The sequence below is a fragment of the Primulina tabacum genome, chromosome 1, assembly GCF_025594145.1.
Source record: "Primulina tabacum isolate GXHZ01 chromosome 1, ASM2559414v2, whole genome shotgun sequence".
In the NCBI taxonomy this organism is placed as follows: domain Eukaryota; kingdom Viridiplantae; phylum Streptophyta; class Magnoliopsida; order Lamiales; family Gesneriaceae; genus Primulina; species Primulina tabacum.
The window spans coordinates 54315250-54335116 of record NC_134550.1 but is presented as its reverse complement, the minus strand read 5'-3'; the positions used below and the strand labels follow the sequence as shown (position 1 = coordinate 54335116).

Below are 19867 nucleotides of genomic sequence, written 5' to 3'. Positions count from 1 at the left end.
ACCTCAGAAATATCCAACACATGTGAAGGATCCGGCTCATATTTCCGCAACATCGACACATGGAACACATCATGAATACCAGATAAAGATGGAGGTAGAGCCAATCGGTAAGCCAAAGTGCCTATCCGCTGCAATATCTCATACGGGCCAACATATCTCGGTGCTAACTTTCCTTTCATACCAAATCGCACTGTGCCACGAAAAGGAGAAACTTTCAAAAATACTCGATCGCCCTTCTGAAACTCTAAAGGTTTTCGTCTTTTATTGGCATAGGCGGCCTGTCTATCTTGAGCTGCTTTCAATCGTTGCTGTATCAACTTTACTTTCTGTTCCATCTCATGAATCATATCAGGACCTGTAACTGTAGCTCGATCAACATCATCCCAGTATAACGGAGATCTACAACGTCTCACGTACAATGCCTCAAATGGAGCCATATGAATACTACTCTGATAACTATTGTTATACGCAAACTCTACCAATGGAATAGATGACTGCCAAACAGATTTAAAATCCATAACATAAGCACGCAACATATCCTCCAGCGTCTGAATAGTACGCTCAGTCTGACCATCTGTCTGGGGATGATAAGCCGTACTCAATCTCAACTATGTCCCCATCGCAGTCTGCAATCCTTCCCAAAAATGAGAATTAAATCGAGGATCTCTATCAGAAATAATAGACACTGGAATCCCATGCAACCGTACAATTTCTCGTATATACAACTGTGTCATCGTCAAGTACGTACTACTCATGCTATAGGGTATAAAATGTGCAACTTTCGTCAATCGATCAACAATCACCCAAATAGCATCAATAGTTCCAGTGCTTCTTGGCAAATGAGTCACAAAATCCATCGATATGGGCTCCCATTTCCAAGTCGGCACTTCTAAACTCCTCAATTCACCTCCTGGCCTTCTCCTCTCAGCTTTGATCTGTTGACAATTAAGACATCGACGTACAAAATCAATCACATCACGTTTCATTCCCTTCCACCAAAACTGAGAGCGTAGATCCTTATACATCTTCTTGCCACCAGGGTGGATAGAATATCGACTACAATGTGCACGCCGCAACAGGCCCTGGCGCAACTCAGATATATCAGGAACTACCCATCTATTCTTCATCCTCAAACTGCCATCATCAGCCACTCTAAAACAAGTATCTTGTTTTCGAGAAACCAACTCCTTCCACCGCTGAACTCTCTCATCTGTCATCTGTGCATCACGAATACAACCATATATATCAGGTTCAGCTAATAAGGTAGATACCTGGATAGGAGTCGTCGAGATATCAAAATCATATTCCAAGGAACAACAAGACATCATCATAGCTGATAAACGACTCACATCCTCTACAGTACAACTCACTTTACGGCTCAGTGCATCAGCTGTAAGATTGGCTCGACCAGGATGATATTCAATCTCACAATCATAATCCTTCAGCAAATCTAGCCATCGTCTCTGTCTCATATTCAACTCGGCCTTTGTAAACAGAAATCTCAAGCTCTTATGATCAGTATAAATCGTAAACGAGGTACCATATAAATAGTGTCGCCATATCTTCAAGGCAAAGATAATGGCTGCCAACTCCAAGTCATGCACAGGGTACCTTGTTTCGTGTGGTTTCAGCTGTCTCGAGGCATATGCCACAACATGTCGATCCTGCATCAGAACACATCCCAAACCATGTAATGATGCATCAGTATAAACAACAAACCTCTCATTTTCTATAGGAATTGATAACACCGGTGCAGTCGTCAGTCGGTGCTTCAACTCATGAAAACTCCTCTCACATGCTTCAGACCACTGAAATCGCACACCTTTCTGAGTCAACTGTGTCAAAGGCCTAGCAATCTTTGAAAATCCCTCGATAAATCGACGATAATAACCTGCTAAACCTAAGAAACTACGAATCTCAGGTACAGATGTAGGTGCAGACCACTGTAACACGGCTTCGACCTTCGTTGGATCAACAGAAATCCCATCTCTCGATATAACATGACCCAAGAAGACCACTCGATCCAACCAAAACTCACACTTACTGAGTTTGGCATACAACTGTCTATCTCGCAACACCTGTAACACTGAACGCAAGTGCCCTGCATGCTCAGCCTCACTCCTGGAATATATCAATATATCATCAATAAACACAATAACAAATTGATCGAGGTAAGGCTGAAATACCCTATTCATCAAACTCATAAACACAGCTGGAGCATTCGTCAACCCAAACGGCATAACTAAAAACTCGTAATGCCCATATCTGGTCCTGAATGCTGTCTTCTGAATATCCTCCTCTCTAACTCGTATCTGATGATATCCTGACCTCAAATCAATCTTCGAATATACTGAGGTTCCCTGTAACTGATCAAACAAATCATCAATACGAGGGAGGGGATATTTATTCTTAATCGTTACCTTATTCAGCTGTCGATAGTCGATGCAAAGCCGCATAGTTCCATCTTTCTTTCTCACAAATAAGACTGGTGCACCCCAAGGCGATACACTAGGGCGAATGTATCCTTTGTCCAGCAAGTCCTGCAACTGGGTTTTCAACTCTCTCAACTCTGCTGGTGCCATTCTGTAAGGAGTACGAGAAATAGGGGAAGTATCTGGCATCAACTCGATCCCAAACTCCACCTCACGGGCTAGTGGGAAGCCTGGAATCTCATCAGGAAATACATTGGCAAACTCAGCAACTATAGGTATCTCCTCTATTCCCACCTCCTTCTTCTTTTCTGTCACATCTACAGCATAAATAAGATAACCCTCATGCCCATGCTCTAATAACCGAGACATCCGGATGGCAGATACCAACGGAACACGGGGACGAGAACCCTTCCCATAAAATGTCCAACGCTCTTTCTCATCTGTATAAAAATATACCACCCGCTGATAACAATCAACTGTCGCACAATATCTCCTCAGCACATTAATTCCCACAATACAATCAAAATCAGTCATCTCTAGAATAATCATATCAAATCTCAGCTCATAGCCCTCATAAGAAATAATACCATCTGATATCATAGATACAACTGATATATCAACTCCAGAAGGTGTGAAACAGAAAGAGGCATAGACAATGGAGACGAGCGCATATGATGCTCAACCACAAACCTCTTCGATATAAAAGTATGCGAGGCACCAGTATCAACAAGAATATAAGCAGGATAAGAACATAAATAACACTTACCCGCTATCATCTCCTCTCGTGCCTCCTCTGCCTGCTCTCGGGTCAAATCATACATCTGTGCCTGAGGCGGACCAGCTCCCTGCATACGTGGCTGTCCTCCAGAAGTTCGCGGTGTAAACTGCTGAGGTTGTCGTCCTCCTCTCCCTGAGGATCTACCTCTATCATTACTGGGCTCTCGATGTCCCTCACGACTAGGACACTGTCTGGCTATATGGCCCACACCGCCACACTCAAAACATGTGATCTCGGTCTGTGTACACTCTCTGATCAGATGAGGTCCCCCACAACGATAACATCTCACTGCTCTGGACTCTCCTCTCTGCCCCTGAACAGACTGAGAACTGCCCCCATGACTCTCAACACGTCGTGAATCAAATCGACGCTTCCCAGATGATGCTGAAGAAGAAGATGAACCCTTCTGATATTTAAAAGACTGTCCCTAAGGTCGCAATGACTCCCTAGTTGGCTCTGATAATCGTCCCTGAGCCCCATACTCCTGCATAACCAACTCAGCCATCTCAGCTCTCGTCACTGCATCCTCAAATGATACTAGGTTGTTCGATTGCACACGATCATATAACTCTAACTTCAACCCTTTCAAGAAATGCCTCATCTTAGCATGAACATTCGTAGCAATATGTGGCACATATTTCAGCAATGCAGAATATCGAGTCTCATACTCAGCAACAGACATACTACCCTGTCTCAAATCCTCAAATTCTTTCTCTTTCTTTTGTCTGGCTGCTATAGAAAAATATTTATCAAGAAAACGAGACCGAAACACATCCCAATCAACAGTACGGCCCTGAGCTCTCAATCCGGCCTCAGTCGTCTGCCACCACAATATTACATTCCTCGAAAGCTGAAATGTAGCCAATCGTAACCAAGCAGACCTAGCACACGGAGCGGTCACAAATATCTGCTCTATCCTCTCAATCCACTCCTCGGCTCGCTCACCAGTCTCAGAACTATCAAATCTCGGCGGAAGATAACTGCTGAACTGTGCCAAAGTCAACTCACCAGGCAATAAAGGCTGATCTGCAGGTGCCTGTCCCATAGGAGGAGGTGGCAATGGATTTATCTGTCCAAATCCACTGTCAACCTCGTCTGTTTCCTCGTGTGGATGTACCTGTTCTCTAGCTGCCATCACTGGAAATCAAATTGTTAATCATAACATTTAACAATTACAATCCAGTAATCATCATCACACCTTTCGCACGAAAGTACACGCAACTAAAGAACAATCAATCATATCGAGAAATCATCAATAAAAAGTCAAATGCACATACACACGCAGATAATATTGTCATCCAACTCCCTCATCACAAACCCAACTCCTAACCATCCCAGACATCTAACATATGCTCTGATACCACCAAATGTGGCGCCCCAAACCTCGCCACGTAATCATACAACATGTGACGTCATATGCATAAAAATTTTCTTTTCGACGACGTAATAATATAATGCATATACGACAAAATAATGCCATCACCACACTATCTACGTCAGTGTAGCAGAAACAGTTTAATAAATACACACATACAACTCAAATAAGACAATGAACCATATTGTTTCTATTTACTATTAACTACAAGACTGTTTGACTAGACACACCTAGTCCTTCACCACTATCCTGTTTCACGCATAGTCCTGTAACCTGCCCAACAGAAACAGCCCCCAAAGGATGAGCATATACAACAATTATTATCGTAATACATAACAGTTATATTAACGACATAAAATATAACTGAAATCATAACAGAAATACCCCCTTTGCCGTTTCTGGACAATCAGCCAACAACAATCTCAACAACATCACAATGCAACAACATGGACGATACGTCGCACCCCAACACCGGCGACAGCAATATCGTCGAACGAATAACAACATCGACGATACGTCGTACCCCAACACTGGCGACAGCAATATCGTCGAACGAATAACAACATCAACGATACGTCGCACCCCAACTCCGGCGACAGCAATATCGTTGAATGAACAACATCAACGTGACAACATCAACGAGACGTCTCCCAACAACGATAGTCAAAAATATCAACAATAATAAACAACAACAAATATAATACCAAATCACCCAATTCCGGTGATTTATCATCGTTCAACACAATAGTATTCATCAATACTAAACAATAACAACATATGCTCGTACGTCAACACGTACCTGATAATCGAGTATATATACAATCTGGCTATTTCTTTGATCCTGAGGCTTGTGATTTATCTAAATAATTCAACAATAATTATCATATCATTGTCATCGTATCAACACAGTTATAACAGCCTCAATATATAACATCAAACAGCCCAACAACAATTAATTCAACAAAATATAAAACTCGATTATAAATTTGTATTGTTCAACAATTTAATATTCTGGTGTATTTAATTCACAATACTACCATCAAATACACCCTAATTAATTAACTTCAAATAATAGGCTATTTTACAACATCCGTCAAATTACGAAAACTTTATATCAACGTGTAGCCTATACTTCGTAGACTCCGAATATATAATCAGAATTAATAACAACTGACAAACAACTCTCAAATCTCAATCCAACGATTAAAAATCCCTAATTATAATAAATTGGGAATAATTCAAAATAACACCACTATAATCTTCTCTTCTTCGTTAAAATCATACACTACTCAACAATCTTCAATATCAGTATGATTTAACAATTTATCAGATTTATTCCAAAAATCGACGAATTTCAAATATCATCAAAACTATAAAATTTATACCTTAAATCGAAGACCTCGTGTCAACGATCCCAGAACTGAAGTCGGTTCGTCGATTAGATAAACCGATAAGTCGCACGATTGAAAAGAAAATCAAAATGTTATTTCTTTCTCTCCTCTCTCGCCTGTTCGTGCGTCTGTTGCTTGCGGTGGATTCCTCAATTTTTTTTCTTTTTTATTTATTTTTTTTAATTTTTTTAATATTATATTATATTATATTAATAAAATAAAATAATATAATATAATATATAATATTTAACATTTTAATATCGGTACATCCATTTGGATCAGTCAAACAATCAAGTTTTTCAAAACTCAAAACATGGAACTTCTATATCTTTGAGTTTTCTACGTTATATCCAAATCTCACATCATTTGGACTTCATATGACCAACATATGTCATATTTCATTCTTTAAAAATCATTAATTATTTAGTATTCTCACATTACTAAATCAACAAATTGTGATATTTACTTCAGGCATTACAGTTTGTTATGTATGTTTATCTATTTGCTATTTTATTTTTCTATATTGTCGAATTTTAATTCACTATTTTCATTTATTTTTTACATTTTTTGTCATTTTTCTAATATATCGCTGACATGATGTCGTCGTGTCGACATGATGTTTACGTGTGTGACACATCAACACATATAGCGTTTCCAAAAATTTAAAGGCAGTGACTCAAATCCAGTTTAAAAACATGATAATCATGATTGTAAATAGACAAAGATACATAATCGAAGTTACATTTTTCCTCGATATTTTTGAATGGATAGTTTTTTGGACAAATTGAAGAGATTAAAAGGATGGCGAAATGTTTTTGAAGGAAGAAAAGATGAAGATAAATACAAGTATGTTTAAATTTTAACTTAGAATAAAACAAAAAAAATGCATTTTTAAGCATTTTCATTTAGCAAGAATATGAATTTATCCCAAATTAATTCACAAGAAAAAAAATAAATAGTATATTAATCAATTACTATTTATCATCCTATCATATCACCTCAAAACTAATCATAATTTCCTAATTATATCGAATTTTCAATCATGAACGAACAAATTTTATATGGTACTAATAATTTTTTTTTTCATGATTTGATTAAGAGTTTACTCTATACTATGATAGCAGGAGAAATATCAATTTTAAAATTCTTTATTACATAAGAAACCATATTGAAACTTGTCCGTTATTCAATAGTTATATACGTTTTTTAACTTTAAAAAAATTCTAGATTTAAAGTGAAAATTTAGATTTCGCATATAACTCGAATCCGAGCCAAATCCGATATAAACTTCTCTAAATATCCTCTAAATTGCCAGCTTTATGTGAGGTGCAGCAGGAATGGAACGAGTTAGCTAAACATCTGGATTCTTTAATTTTTGAAGTATTAATTAAGCTTTTAAATATTTTTTAATTTTATGGGATTCTTATAAATTATGTAATTTGCGTTAGTTTGTATTTATCCTAGAAAAAGCTATTTTTTTGTTGTATAACTTCAATGCTGATTCCTCTCACCAGCAATATTAATTTACCAACAAAACTATTAAATTTCTTTTATAAAAACATTACATAAATAATGTTTTTAAATCAAATATAAACACATACATAATCTTTTCTTGGACATCAAGAAGTGCAACTGAACTTGGTGTGCAGTAATAAAGATTAAAAAAAAATAAGAATGCAAAAAAAAGAATAGCGAAAACAACACTAATCAGTACACATTTTAATTAATTTGTTTTTTTATTTTTTTAAATCCTAATCTATGGGTGGGGAGGACTCGAATTTTAGTCTACACATTGGGAATTCTTACAAATTTTATGATACCATGCATTTTTCTTTTAATTTGGAATAACTATTTTTTATTTTAAATGAAAATGAATAAAATGGGATCCATGAATGAAACATGGATGCACATCGGTTGTGTGCTTATTAACTGCAAATTGCAATTTTGATTTCTAGTGTCATTAAATTTAAATCAAACCTTATATCTTTTGTATTTGTTGTCATTTTTCCACCATGATACTAATATGATGCGGACGTGATGTCGATGTGGTGCTCATGTGCATGTGCAGTGCAACGTCCATAAATTTAAAAAAAAAATTTAAAGATACAAGACGAACTAAACCTAATCTCGATAACTTAGATGACCAACAGTGGTATGATACCATTTTTCTTTTAATTTGGAATAACTACATTTGATTTAAAATGAAAATGAATCAATTGGCCTCCATGCACGAATGAAGATTAAATTAAATATTTTGGTTCCCAATACTGTAAGCTCGCATAAAAATCACACTGGAAACAAAAAAACACAATCCACATAAAATTAAAACATTGCAAGCAGTGAACATCCTCCCCCTGCCATCCCAAAATTTAACTCATTTCACCCACAGATGGATCAGCAGCATCCAGAGCATCGAAGTTGATGTACTGGTCCACATCTTCAAACTCCTGCTGGTTGCACTCCGCTTCGTTGGCTGGTCTAATCTCTTCACCGGATCGTTCAACCGCATAATCTGGTGCCATGTTGGGGACAAACTGCAGAGCTGGAAGTTTCATGCTGATTTTGGAGACAAAGTTGGTAAATGCTTGGATAGTCCGCGACCTTGAGTTGCTCGAAATAAAAATCAGCCGGTATCTGTTCTGCCTCAGAATCGGCTGCATGCTTATTCTTTCGTGCAGTTTTTTGGAGTTCTTTTAGCATTTTTATTTCAGCTCTCTTATCTTCGATTTCCACTGCACGCGTTATATACGGTAAAATGAAGATCATGCATGCATATATTTTACGTAGACATATTTTATTTGAAGTAGGAGATTTCATATATTAGTAATGATATATAACTTAATTACTTTCATGACTCCTGGATTCAATCGAGAGTTTCTCCAACTTTTGTCGGAGGGAGTCATTTTCAAGCTGCAACAATCTCTTCTTCTCTGTGTAGCTTTCCACTTGTGGGGTGAGAACGGATGTTAGTGACTGCAAATTAAAGCATGGTAAGTATACAACATATATCAATGATTGAGTCTGAGAATTAAATTTTGAACAAAAAAACACACAAACACAAACAATGGACCAATATTTACCTCTAAATCCTTGACCATTTTTCCCAAATCACGAATATGGTTTACCATCCTACTTCTAGATCTTTGGGCGGAGAGTTTGTTTGATACATTCCTGAAATATTAGATGCATAGCGAAAAACTGAGTTTAGATGTCCATTACTTAGAAATATAGATACACTTTGCTTAATATAATGCTATATATTAAAATATTGTAAGTGAACGTGTACAGCTGAGTGTTCTGGTGAAAAAAATTGAAAAAGTGGGTTCTTTTTTCAAGTGACAGTGCAATAAAAACCAGTACTAGTCCTCTCACATTTCCAAAGAGAATATATCCCATTTTAAGTTGTTCAACTTTGGTCTTTTTTTGTCCGAATTTAAACGTCGAAAGTTTTTTATTTAAAAAATAAATTAAAGTAGTTCACCTTCTAATCTTCTTGAGATCTATGTTAGGGTCGTTCAAAAGGCGACCATCTTTCATTTCATGCTCTATAGCTTCATCAAGAGTGAGATCAGTGGATTGCTTCTGCGGAAGGTTTGATGAATTCTCCATTTTTTATATTCTTTCCTCCGAGAAAAAGAGAAATTATTTGGAGAAACGATGGTATATTATACCGATGAAACAAACGCTACAAAATCTATGTGAATGGTGTGAGGATGCAATGCAAATCCACCATATATAAACACACCATTGCAGCACAAAATGCATGGGTGTCATTAATTACTACCATCCATTTTGTTCTCATTTACCTTTGCATGAGATGTTTCTCCCCCTTATTATATATTACATGATACATGAAAAATTCTATCAATATATTACTTATATGGTAAAAATTTGATTAATACCGAAAATATACATTGATCCGAAATTTTTTGTCGATTTGTATATTATTTCACTTATACGACGAATTATTTAATTTTAACGCATACTTCGATCCAGACAAATTAGATAAAACATCCTAAAATATCTAGATTCTTTAATTATTAAATTATGAATTCAATCATGCTTTTAAATCTTTTTTAATTTTATGGGATTCTTATAAATTATATAATTTGCGTTAGTTTGTATTTATCCTAGAGGAAAGCTATTTTATTGTTGTATTATTTCAATGCTAAATTATTCCTCTCACCAACAGCATTAATTTACCAACAAAACTATTAATTTATTTTATAAAAACATTACATAAATAATGTTTTAAAATCAAACATAAACATGTAAATAATCTTTCTTGGACATGAAGAAGTGCAACTGAACATGGTGTGGACTAATAAAGATTTTAAAAAAAAAATAAGAATGCAAACAAAGTTAGATAGCGAATACAACAATAATCAATACACATTAATTAATTTGTTTTTTTTTTTTGAAATCCTAATCTTGGGGTGGGGAGAACTCGAGCTCGAGTCTATACACTAGGAATTCCAGGTGAGACGTCCGGTTTCATTAATTTGTTGATAATAGACATGAATAGTCAAATTCATTGTTGCAGATTGAAGATTGAAGACCAATGCTGCCTTGGAATTGAGAAGCACAGCTTGCAGGAAGAAAGCTTCCATCATCACAGAATTAATGATTAAGAATCACACAGATTAATTAACTGCAATGAAAAAGGAGATATGATAATTATTATCTTTTGTGAAGATATAAATTTTTGTATCTCTTATAATTATTATTTTGGAAATTACAATGTTTGTTTCGTATGTTTTTCTATTTGCTCTTTTTCGAATTTTAATTTTAATTCATTATTTTCATTTATTTTTTACATTTCTTGCCATTTTTCCGATATACTGCTGACATGATGCTTACGTGTGTGACACATCAGCACAAAGAAAAAGGACTAGCGTTTCCAAAAATTAAAAGTGAGTGACTCAATTCCATTTTAACAACATAAATAATCATGATTGTAAATAGACAAAGATACATAACCAAAGTTACATTTTTCCTCGGTATTTTTGAATGAATAGTTTTTTGGACAAATTGAAGAGATTAAAAGGATAGCGAAATGTTTTCGAAGGAAGAAAAGACGAAGATAAATACAAATTATTAGGTTTAAATTTTAACTTAGAAAACAAAAAAAATGCAATTTTAAGCATTTTCATTTAGCAAGAATATGAATTTATCCCAAATTAATTCACAAGAAAAAAATATAGTATATTAATCAATTACTATTTATCATCCTATCATTATATTACCTCAATACTAATCATAATCATAATTTCCTAATTATATCGCATGAATCATGAACGAACTAATTTTATATGGTACTATTAATTTTTTTTTCATGATTCGATTAAGAGTTTACTCTACTATGATAGCAGGAGAAATATTAATTTTAAAATTCTTTATTACATAAGAAACCATATTGAAACTTGTCCTTTATTAAATAATTATATATGTTTTTTTAACTTAAAAAAAATTTATAGATTTAAAGTGAAAATATATTTTTTCTTCATAATTTTGATACTTCGTGTTATTAAATTTAAATCATTGTATGTAATCCTTAATTTCTGTCATTTTTCAACATTGTACTAACATGGCGCTGGCCTGAACCCGATGTGACGCTAATGTACAAGTAGAGAGCTATTGTCAGTGCTTCCAAAAGACTAAAATTACACACCAAAAGAATGAAAGATATAAGACTATAACCTAATTTTGATAACTTATATGAACAAAATATAAATAAACAAACTTACATAACGAAAAATTACAATATTTCTAAATTTAAATTATATCCATTCTACATTCTATGTAACGTGGCCTACATACATTATAGGAACAAAGTTTCGATTCCAACAAACTTTTTTATACCATGCATTTTTCTTTTAATTTGGGATAACTACTTATTAATTTTAAATGAAAATGAATAAATACCATTCATGGATCAACATCGGTAGTGTGCTTATTACGTGCAAATTGCAATTTTTATTTTTAGTGTGATAAAATTAAAATAATAACCTGAAATCTTTTTGTAATTTTTGTCATTTTTCAACATAATATTAATGATATCATGTCGATGTGGCGCTCATGTGCATGTGCAGTGCAACGTTAGTAGATTTCAAAAAGAAAAAATTAAAGATACAAGACGAACTAAACCTAATCTCGATAATTTAGATGACCAACAATCGTATGATATCATTTTTCTTTTAATTTGGAATGACTACATTTGATTTAAAATGAAAATGAATAAATTGGCATCCATGCACGAAACATGAAGATTAAATTAAATATTTTGGTTCCAATACTGTAAGCACGCATAAAAATCACACTGGAAAAAAAAAATCACAATGCACATAAAATTAAAAAAATTGCAAGCAGTGAACGTCCTCCCCTCTGCCAATCCCAAAATTTAACTCATTTCACCCACAGATGGATCAGCAACATCCAGAGCATCGAAGTTGATGTACTGGTCCACATCATCAAACTCCTGCTGGTTGCACTCCGCTTCGTTGGCTGGTCTAATCTCTTCACCGGATCGTTACCGCAGAATCTGGTGCCATGTTGGGGACAACTGCAGAGCTGGAAGTTTCATGCTGATTTTGGAGACAAAGTTGGTAAATGCTTGGATAGTCCGCGACCTTGAGTTGCTCGAAATAAAAATCAGCCGGTATCTGTTCTGCCTCAGAATCGGCTGCATGCTTATTCTTTGGTGCAGTTTTTTGGAGTTCTTTTAGCATTTTTATTTCAGCTCTCTTCTCTTTGATTTCCACTGCAAGTGTTATATACAGTAAAATGAAGATCATGCATGCATATATTGTACGTAGACAGATTTTATTTGAAGTTGGAGATTTCATATATTAGTAATGATAAATAACTTAAATTACTTTCTTGACTCCTGGATTCAATCGAGAGTTTCTCCAACTTTTGTCCGAATTCAAACATCAAAAGTTTTTTTAAAAAAAATAAATTAAAGTAGTGACCTTCTAATCTTCTGGAGATCTATGTTAGGGTCGTTCAAAAGGCGCCCATCTTTCATTTCATGCTCCATAGCTTCCTCAAGAGTGAGATGATCTGGGGATTGCTTCTGCGGAAGGTTTGATGAATTCTCCATTTTTAATTATATTCTTTCCTCCGAGAGAAAGAATGAATTATTTGGAGAAACGATGATATATTACTGATGCATGAAACAAACACTACAAAATCTATGTGAATGGTGTGAAGATGCAATGCCAATCCACCATATATAAACACACCATTGCAGCACAAAATGCATGGGTGTCGTTAATTACTACCATCCATTTTGTTCTCATTTACCTTTGCATGAGATGTTTCTCCCCCTTATTATATATTACATGATACATGAAAAATTATATCAATATATTACTTATATGGTAAAAATTTGATTACTACAATAAATATGCATTTTCGATATTTCGCGGAGAATTTTAGTGCAAACAATTCTAGAACAAGTGTTTAATTTGTAGCAATGGAACTAATTAAGTAAACAGATAGATATCCTTTACTTTTTAAATTATGAATTAAATCGTGCGTAAACCTTTGCAAATGTTGTAGGGGTCTTTAAAGCTCTTTTGTCCCATATATTTAGGCTTATGTGTGTTCTTACACATATTAAGAAAATTATTTAAAAAACGAGTGAGATTATAATTCAATAGCAAATTTTGGGTTCTATGTATTATTCTTGTGAACGTGCATTATAAGTTTGTATATAATTTGGTTTCGGTTGGTGAGCAATAAACAAACTTTGTTTCTTTCAACTAATTGGGCACATCTTCTAATGTAATTGTGTATATTTATGTAAGTTTTTCTATAGTTAATAAATTAATATTATATATTAAATTGAATTTTAAAAATTGCATAATATATAAGTATAGAAGCAGAACTAACATATTTTGCACGAAAAAAAAAAATGGAAACACCATAAATATATGTTCTAACATTAAATTAGCTCAATAGTTAACATAACTTCGTGATTTTAGGATCATTTACGACAATTGACTACAAGTTGTGATACATATCATATCGAAAATAACATGATACCGAGTGCAACATTAGTGCTATCACAACGGAAAGCTAGGTGGGTCGGCGCCCATAATCTATAATACGAGAAATTGTCAATCCAACTCATTTATTTTATAACATTGAATTTAATATATATATATATATATATATATATATAATACTAATATTACACTTTTGTTTTTTGTTATTTTTTTTTTATTTCAACACACACTTTTATTTTTTATTTTTGTTATTTCAATAATTTAAATATCAATTTAATCAGTTCATAAATTGTCAAATTACACTTTAGTCCATCGATAAAAAATTTGTACACACGTATCGCGTGTGCATAATAACTAGTATATATAATCAGCTTAGATGGATTTCGAGCCGCCTAGAGAGTGATTAATGTGAAAAGACGTAGAAGTGTTGCTTTTCCACATCACCACAAGAACATTATTTCGACTGTCCATACCAGTTGAGCTCGGAGGCTGTTGGTCAAACGTTCCTTGATGCCACGGTATCATATTTATACACCAGTCCAAGAACATCTTCTGGTTTTCCTTGACCAAGAAATTATTTCAATATTGTGATAATGCTTCCGATGCTGGTATGGTGAAATACAGTTTTTCTTCTCACGAATTTAAAGCTTGGTCAGGTAATTTTGTTGTGTTTTTTGATTGATATATCTGGATGCTAGCAAAGGCATTGGCTAATTTAGCTCTGATCCATTCAAAGGATTCTAGTTTCGAATCCCCTTATTCGCTGGAAGCTCGAGTTCATGTATTTCTCTCTCTCTCTACAACTACATAATGTCCTTTCTTACATGATTGATTGCATGGGAACGTTGTTTTCGTGATCAGGGTTTCGAAGTTCCTTGGTGGAAGAAACTTTTGGGAATGAAGTTAACAGGCAAGAGTTTGATTCATGCCGCTGACCGACTTGTTAATTCCCAGTTGTTTTGATACTTAAATCGAGATTTACCTGGTGAAATTGTGTGCAGGTGGAAAGCTTGATGATATTACTGTAATTGTTGGGCAGGTGAAGAGCTCATTGAGCTAGCTAGACTTTCCCTCAGATTACCATTGATGATAGCCTAATAAACAAGGTTTTGATATTTTTTTCATTCAAAATAATTCATGGGCTCGTCTCTTAAATGATATTTTCTCTTCAAATAGAAGAAATATGAACGATTAACCTTCAGAGTGCGTTTGGCTGGATTAATAGCTCTGCTGATTGTCGAACGAATCCTACATGTGGTTTCATTATACTAATCACTTTGGAATAGTACTCGGTGACTATTTTTCTTGATTATGAATTGATACCCTTGGGATGTCCCGGGTCATGGATAGGTCCTGGGACTTCCCGGGCCACAGAGCATACCCATGGATGGTGCCCGGGCCAGGATGGAATGCTCTCGGGCCGGCAGTATGACAATATGGATTAACGCCCCGAGTCATGGAACTGTCCGGGACGAGGAGAATACAACTTAGAGAAATCATGAAGTGGGCAGTCAGTCAATAGGTCGGGCCATTGGATCACCCGGGACATGACTTCCCTGAGACGTGGAATGCCCGAGCTCTTATATAATTGTCCGAGAAGCATTCTACTCGGCCACCTCGATATGAGTGAAGCATTTAATGGCGCCGACTTGATAGAGCATGCACAGCTGACCTATCTCTGACAGTAACATTAATGGTTGATAAAATCAAGTGGGCTGGATGTGACTAGTGTGAGATTTGAAATGTCAGAATAATAGGGTATAATCAGACACCCTACTATCATTAATGCTCAAACACGAAAAACGAGGTCATCATTACATCATCTACTATAAATATCAGGTTCTTTACTTGCATTTACACTCTATTCAGATATTGAATACACATTAAATGATTAAATACTATCATTTATTGCTCCACACCGATTGGACAGCCATCACTTGGCTACATTGGTTTTATTGCTTGAGTACTCTGCTGACTTAAGCATCGGAGTGGCCACGCCGGACACCCCTCCGACGCCCATTCACGTGGTTACTTTCTTGTTCGCAGATTTCTCGAATCTCTCAGGGAGGAAGTTCAGTCCAGACGCTCGACTCATATTTCCTTTAACTTGATAGCAAATCCGGCAGAGTACCCGACCCGACTCATCCATTTCGCCCGGGTTGCATCATGAATCCTTCTGAGGAGACAGGTGGTGCGATTAATTATCTTCTTCCGTAGAACATTTTCGATTTTCCCCCGTTTGTGGCATACGATGAGATCAAAATTCACACAAGAAATAAAGATGGAATGAACATTGTGGAATCTGTGTTTGTTATTTGGCAATTATTTTATCGACTCTATATCATTTGCCTAATTGATTACAATTTATATGAAATTATAACATTTGTTATATTAATTAAAACTTATCTTATTTGACATAATTTGTTCCATAACCAAACATTATATCACATTTCATTTTGGCATATAACCAAACATTTATCATATCTCATTTTGGCTCAAGACAACTATTCGGATGATGCATGATTTGTAAAGCACATGTGAGAATTAAATCAATCATATACAACAAGAGGTTTCCACTCCTTGAAAACTATGCATATCATGATGGTCTTGACTGGGAGATGAGATCAATGAAGCAGACTCGGTATGAGTTTAAGTTATAAGTTCAAATAGCATAAAACCTCAGATTAGGTTATAAAATCATGCATGGCATGCATGGCATGTAGGAGCAACAGTTGTTTATGATTTCAAAAAGTAATGATAAATTTACCCTTTTAAAATTACCAGATTATTGCATCTGAGAAGCAAATGCCGATTACACCATATAGTAAATAAACACCGCGCTACATGAATGGCCGCCTATAACATTCGTATGAATGGCTGCCTCTAAGATTCGTATGAATCACATCATTACTCCAAAGAATTCTATCAAATCATCAGCAAGCAGTTCTTTCCCAAAGAAATCCATCCCCTGGCCATATTGCTTGCCATGATCATACAGGGTATCTACCGAGAAGGGAAAAAAATAAAGCAACCTATCCGCCCTTTCTCAGGTCACGTTGCCCCTTTGGTTGGTTACGTTTAATTCTTGGAAAAAAGATTTTGCAGCTTCATAAGTGGACCAGCATATCGCAGCAGCTGGAGCATGGAAAAGCATTCTAGGCATCCATCCTCTCATAAGACCACGGTATCCATCTTTCTCAACTATCGTCCGAACAACATCACGGATTGAACCACCAACAAATCTATCACATCCACAGACACCCTGCAAAATGTCAAAAGATTAAGAATGAAGAAAGTAGTTTAAAAACTCAGACAGAAGATTAAAGTGTAAGGCATGTACCAAACTAATCTATTTTAGTGGGTATTTGAGGTTGGGACAGACGATTGCTCTTGATGTGGGTATTAATTCAAAAAAATAAAGCAAGTTTCACTAGCCGTTCCAGTACTCTTATTTTACATTAGGTACCTATCGAAGAAACTCGTGATAATTACAATTATCTTGGGATTTTTCTAAATCAAGATAAAGTGGTGAGTTGAAAGAGACTGAAACAAGCTGTTTCCACATATCTCAACATTCAATACATCATTTTGTGTGATTTTACATCATCCTTCACTATCTAGTAAGACCTAAGTTTTTTAGTGGACAGTCAAGGAGTTGTAATTGTTTGGTATATGACAAGGAACTAAAATCCCAAAAATCAGTTTGGTTGTTTAGAACCAAGGATATTATAGCAACGAAGAGGTTAGAATTGAGGGCTTCAAGCAAATCAGCAATGTTCCACACAACAAGTGAAAATTGCGCTTTTGTCATTGATGATGATGGTAATCAACATTACAGCTGCATAAGCTACAGTTTCCACCAATTTAATAAGTATTAGCTTATAAATTGAGTTGTGCTTCATGTCACGGAAGTAAGTGAAGGTCACCAACTGCTATTATCTTTTTGTTTCTTAATCTTTTGATATCTTCTTTAATCTTTATAATGCTCTTTTTTCTACTCTGACTGAATACTAGAACTCGTGAAGAAATTGATATGATATGTATTCATAGGTTTGCACATGTCCTTGAATATTTATTGAAAATTTACACATCAGAGGGACTTCAAAAAAACATGATTCATGAACCTTTGTCATGTTGCAATATGACTAATGCTCATGACATAATTGCTCCTCAAGCTCTCAACTATTATGTTCCGAACTATGGAACATAGCAAGTTTGGTCAAAGAACTTAGCAAGAAGTAATCAAGATATATATAGTACAAAATATAATCAATAAGTTCCTCAAATTTTTTAAAAAATAAATCAATAAGAAGAATTTGACAATAACCAGTTAGTTAATATTCATTACAGTCACTGCCTTATTTTCTTCTTAGTGCACTAGATCAAGAATAGGTGTAGTGCATCTCAAGAAACTTGGCACTAGGCTCAAGAAATCTTTTAGGAAAAGAAAAACAAACTTGCATAAAGTAACAAAAAAGATGACCGTCATTATATGTCGATAAACATCAATATCCTTTCATTCTTCAAAACCATGGTTTTTATCAACCAAGATTCGATGGAATGCCCAAAATCACAAATTCGGAAACTAACAGAAATCAACATACTCTGTAGTCAAATTAATCAATCATCAAGTTCATTCAAAACTAAAGAATTTAGAGCACATTGCCAAATTTACAAAGAAAATATGCTTATGTTCTCATACCTTTCATCAGCCTAACATTTACACAAGAAACGAGAGCAAAATTAAACACCTGGCACTGTAGCTGAGTCTTCACGACATCAAAAGGTGTGGTAACGGCTGCTGACAATGCCCCTGCCGCTGCTCCAGCTGTAGCATGAACAGCCAACCGCTCATCGCTCACACTCTCCGGTGAAACCTCCATTAAACCTCTTTTTGCCGCCTCATAGGTAGTAAAATGCACAGCCGTAAAAGGAGCATTCATTAGCACAGTAGTTCTGTAAGATGCATAGAACGCCCTAAAACCTTCCTCCCTCAGCACCCTCCTCACGCAATCCGACACCCCGTGATAAGGGCTATTACTCAATTGCAGCCTCTGCTTCACCATATCCATCGGCGTAAACACTGCATCGCTAGCAACAGTGGCACAAACACCCGACAGGGCATGTGCCGCCGAATTATTAGGATTCCCTCCAGAAAAATTCTTTTTACAGAGTTCATAAACAGAGAAATAAACGGCATGCGCGGGACCAGCACCAAGCCCCATGGCGCCAATGCCGCGATAGAGGCCTTTAAGTCCATCCGATCTCAGAATAGATTGAAGGGCCATCTTAACACTAACAGATCGAATTGGGCAGGATCCGAGGGCTTGCATCTGGGTTTTAACCGTATCAACCGGGAACATCGCCATGTGCTCAACCATTCCCGCCACTGATCCCGCTATCATGAACTGCGAAAAGTGAAGCCCATCGTGCGCCTCCCCGACGATCTCCGAACGGTATTCCTGTGGTTGCGTCATCTGAATCAGATCGGGCTTCTGAAACTTCGGGGAGGCGTCGGTTGCCATTGAAAATATCGTATACCAAAATCAGTCTAGGGTTGAAGAGTGAATTTTTGGTGCAACAAGCTATCTCCATACAAGGGCTTAGAAACATAAATTGGTATTCATGTGGGCGGTGAACTGGACATAGAAGAAAAGTCAGAACTGGAATGTGTTCAATGTAGAAGATTCGGTCGCTGTAAAAAGTGGATTTTTCAAATTAGGGTTTCAACGATTGGGGATTTACTCACGCGTTACTTATTAATTGCGATACTACAACAGTAAATAATGGGTTATTTCAATTTGAACAATGTTAGACGGTTTCACGGGTCGTATTTTGTGATTTTGGTCTTCCATGAAAAAATATTACTTTTTATACTA

The 19867-nt window shown here is 35.7% G+C and overlaps 1 protein-coding gene across 1 annotated transcript; it reads right to left on the bottom strand.

Annotated features, from left to right (window-relative positions):
• Positions 1-16724: 16724 nt before the first annotated feature.
• LOC142550228 (uncharacterized) lies at positions 16725-19725 on the bottom strand. The gene is made up of 2 exons (XM_075659469.1): positions 18740-19725; positions 16725-17250 (listed from the first exon to the last, which is right to left on the bottom strand). Exons 1-2 carry the CDS (start codon positions 19511-19513, stop codon positions 17035-17037), a joined length of 990 nt encoding a protein of 329 aa, XP_075515584.1. The 5' UTR covers positions 19514-19725; the 3' UTR covers positions 16725-17034.
• Positions 19726-19867: the final 142 nt, after the last annotated feature.

Coding starts and splice junctions, on each gene's coding strand:
- LOC142550228 (XM_075659469.1), bottom strand. CDS start 19,513: ATGGCAACCGACGCCTCCCCGAAGTTTCAGAAGCCCGATCTGATTCAG. Junction 17,251..18,739: donor AGACTCAGCTACAGTGCCAG/GTGTTTAATTTT, acceptor GACATTTTGCAG/GGTGTCTGTGGATGTGATAG.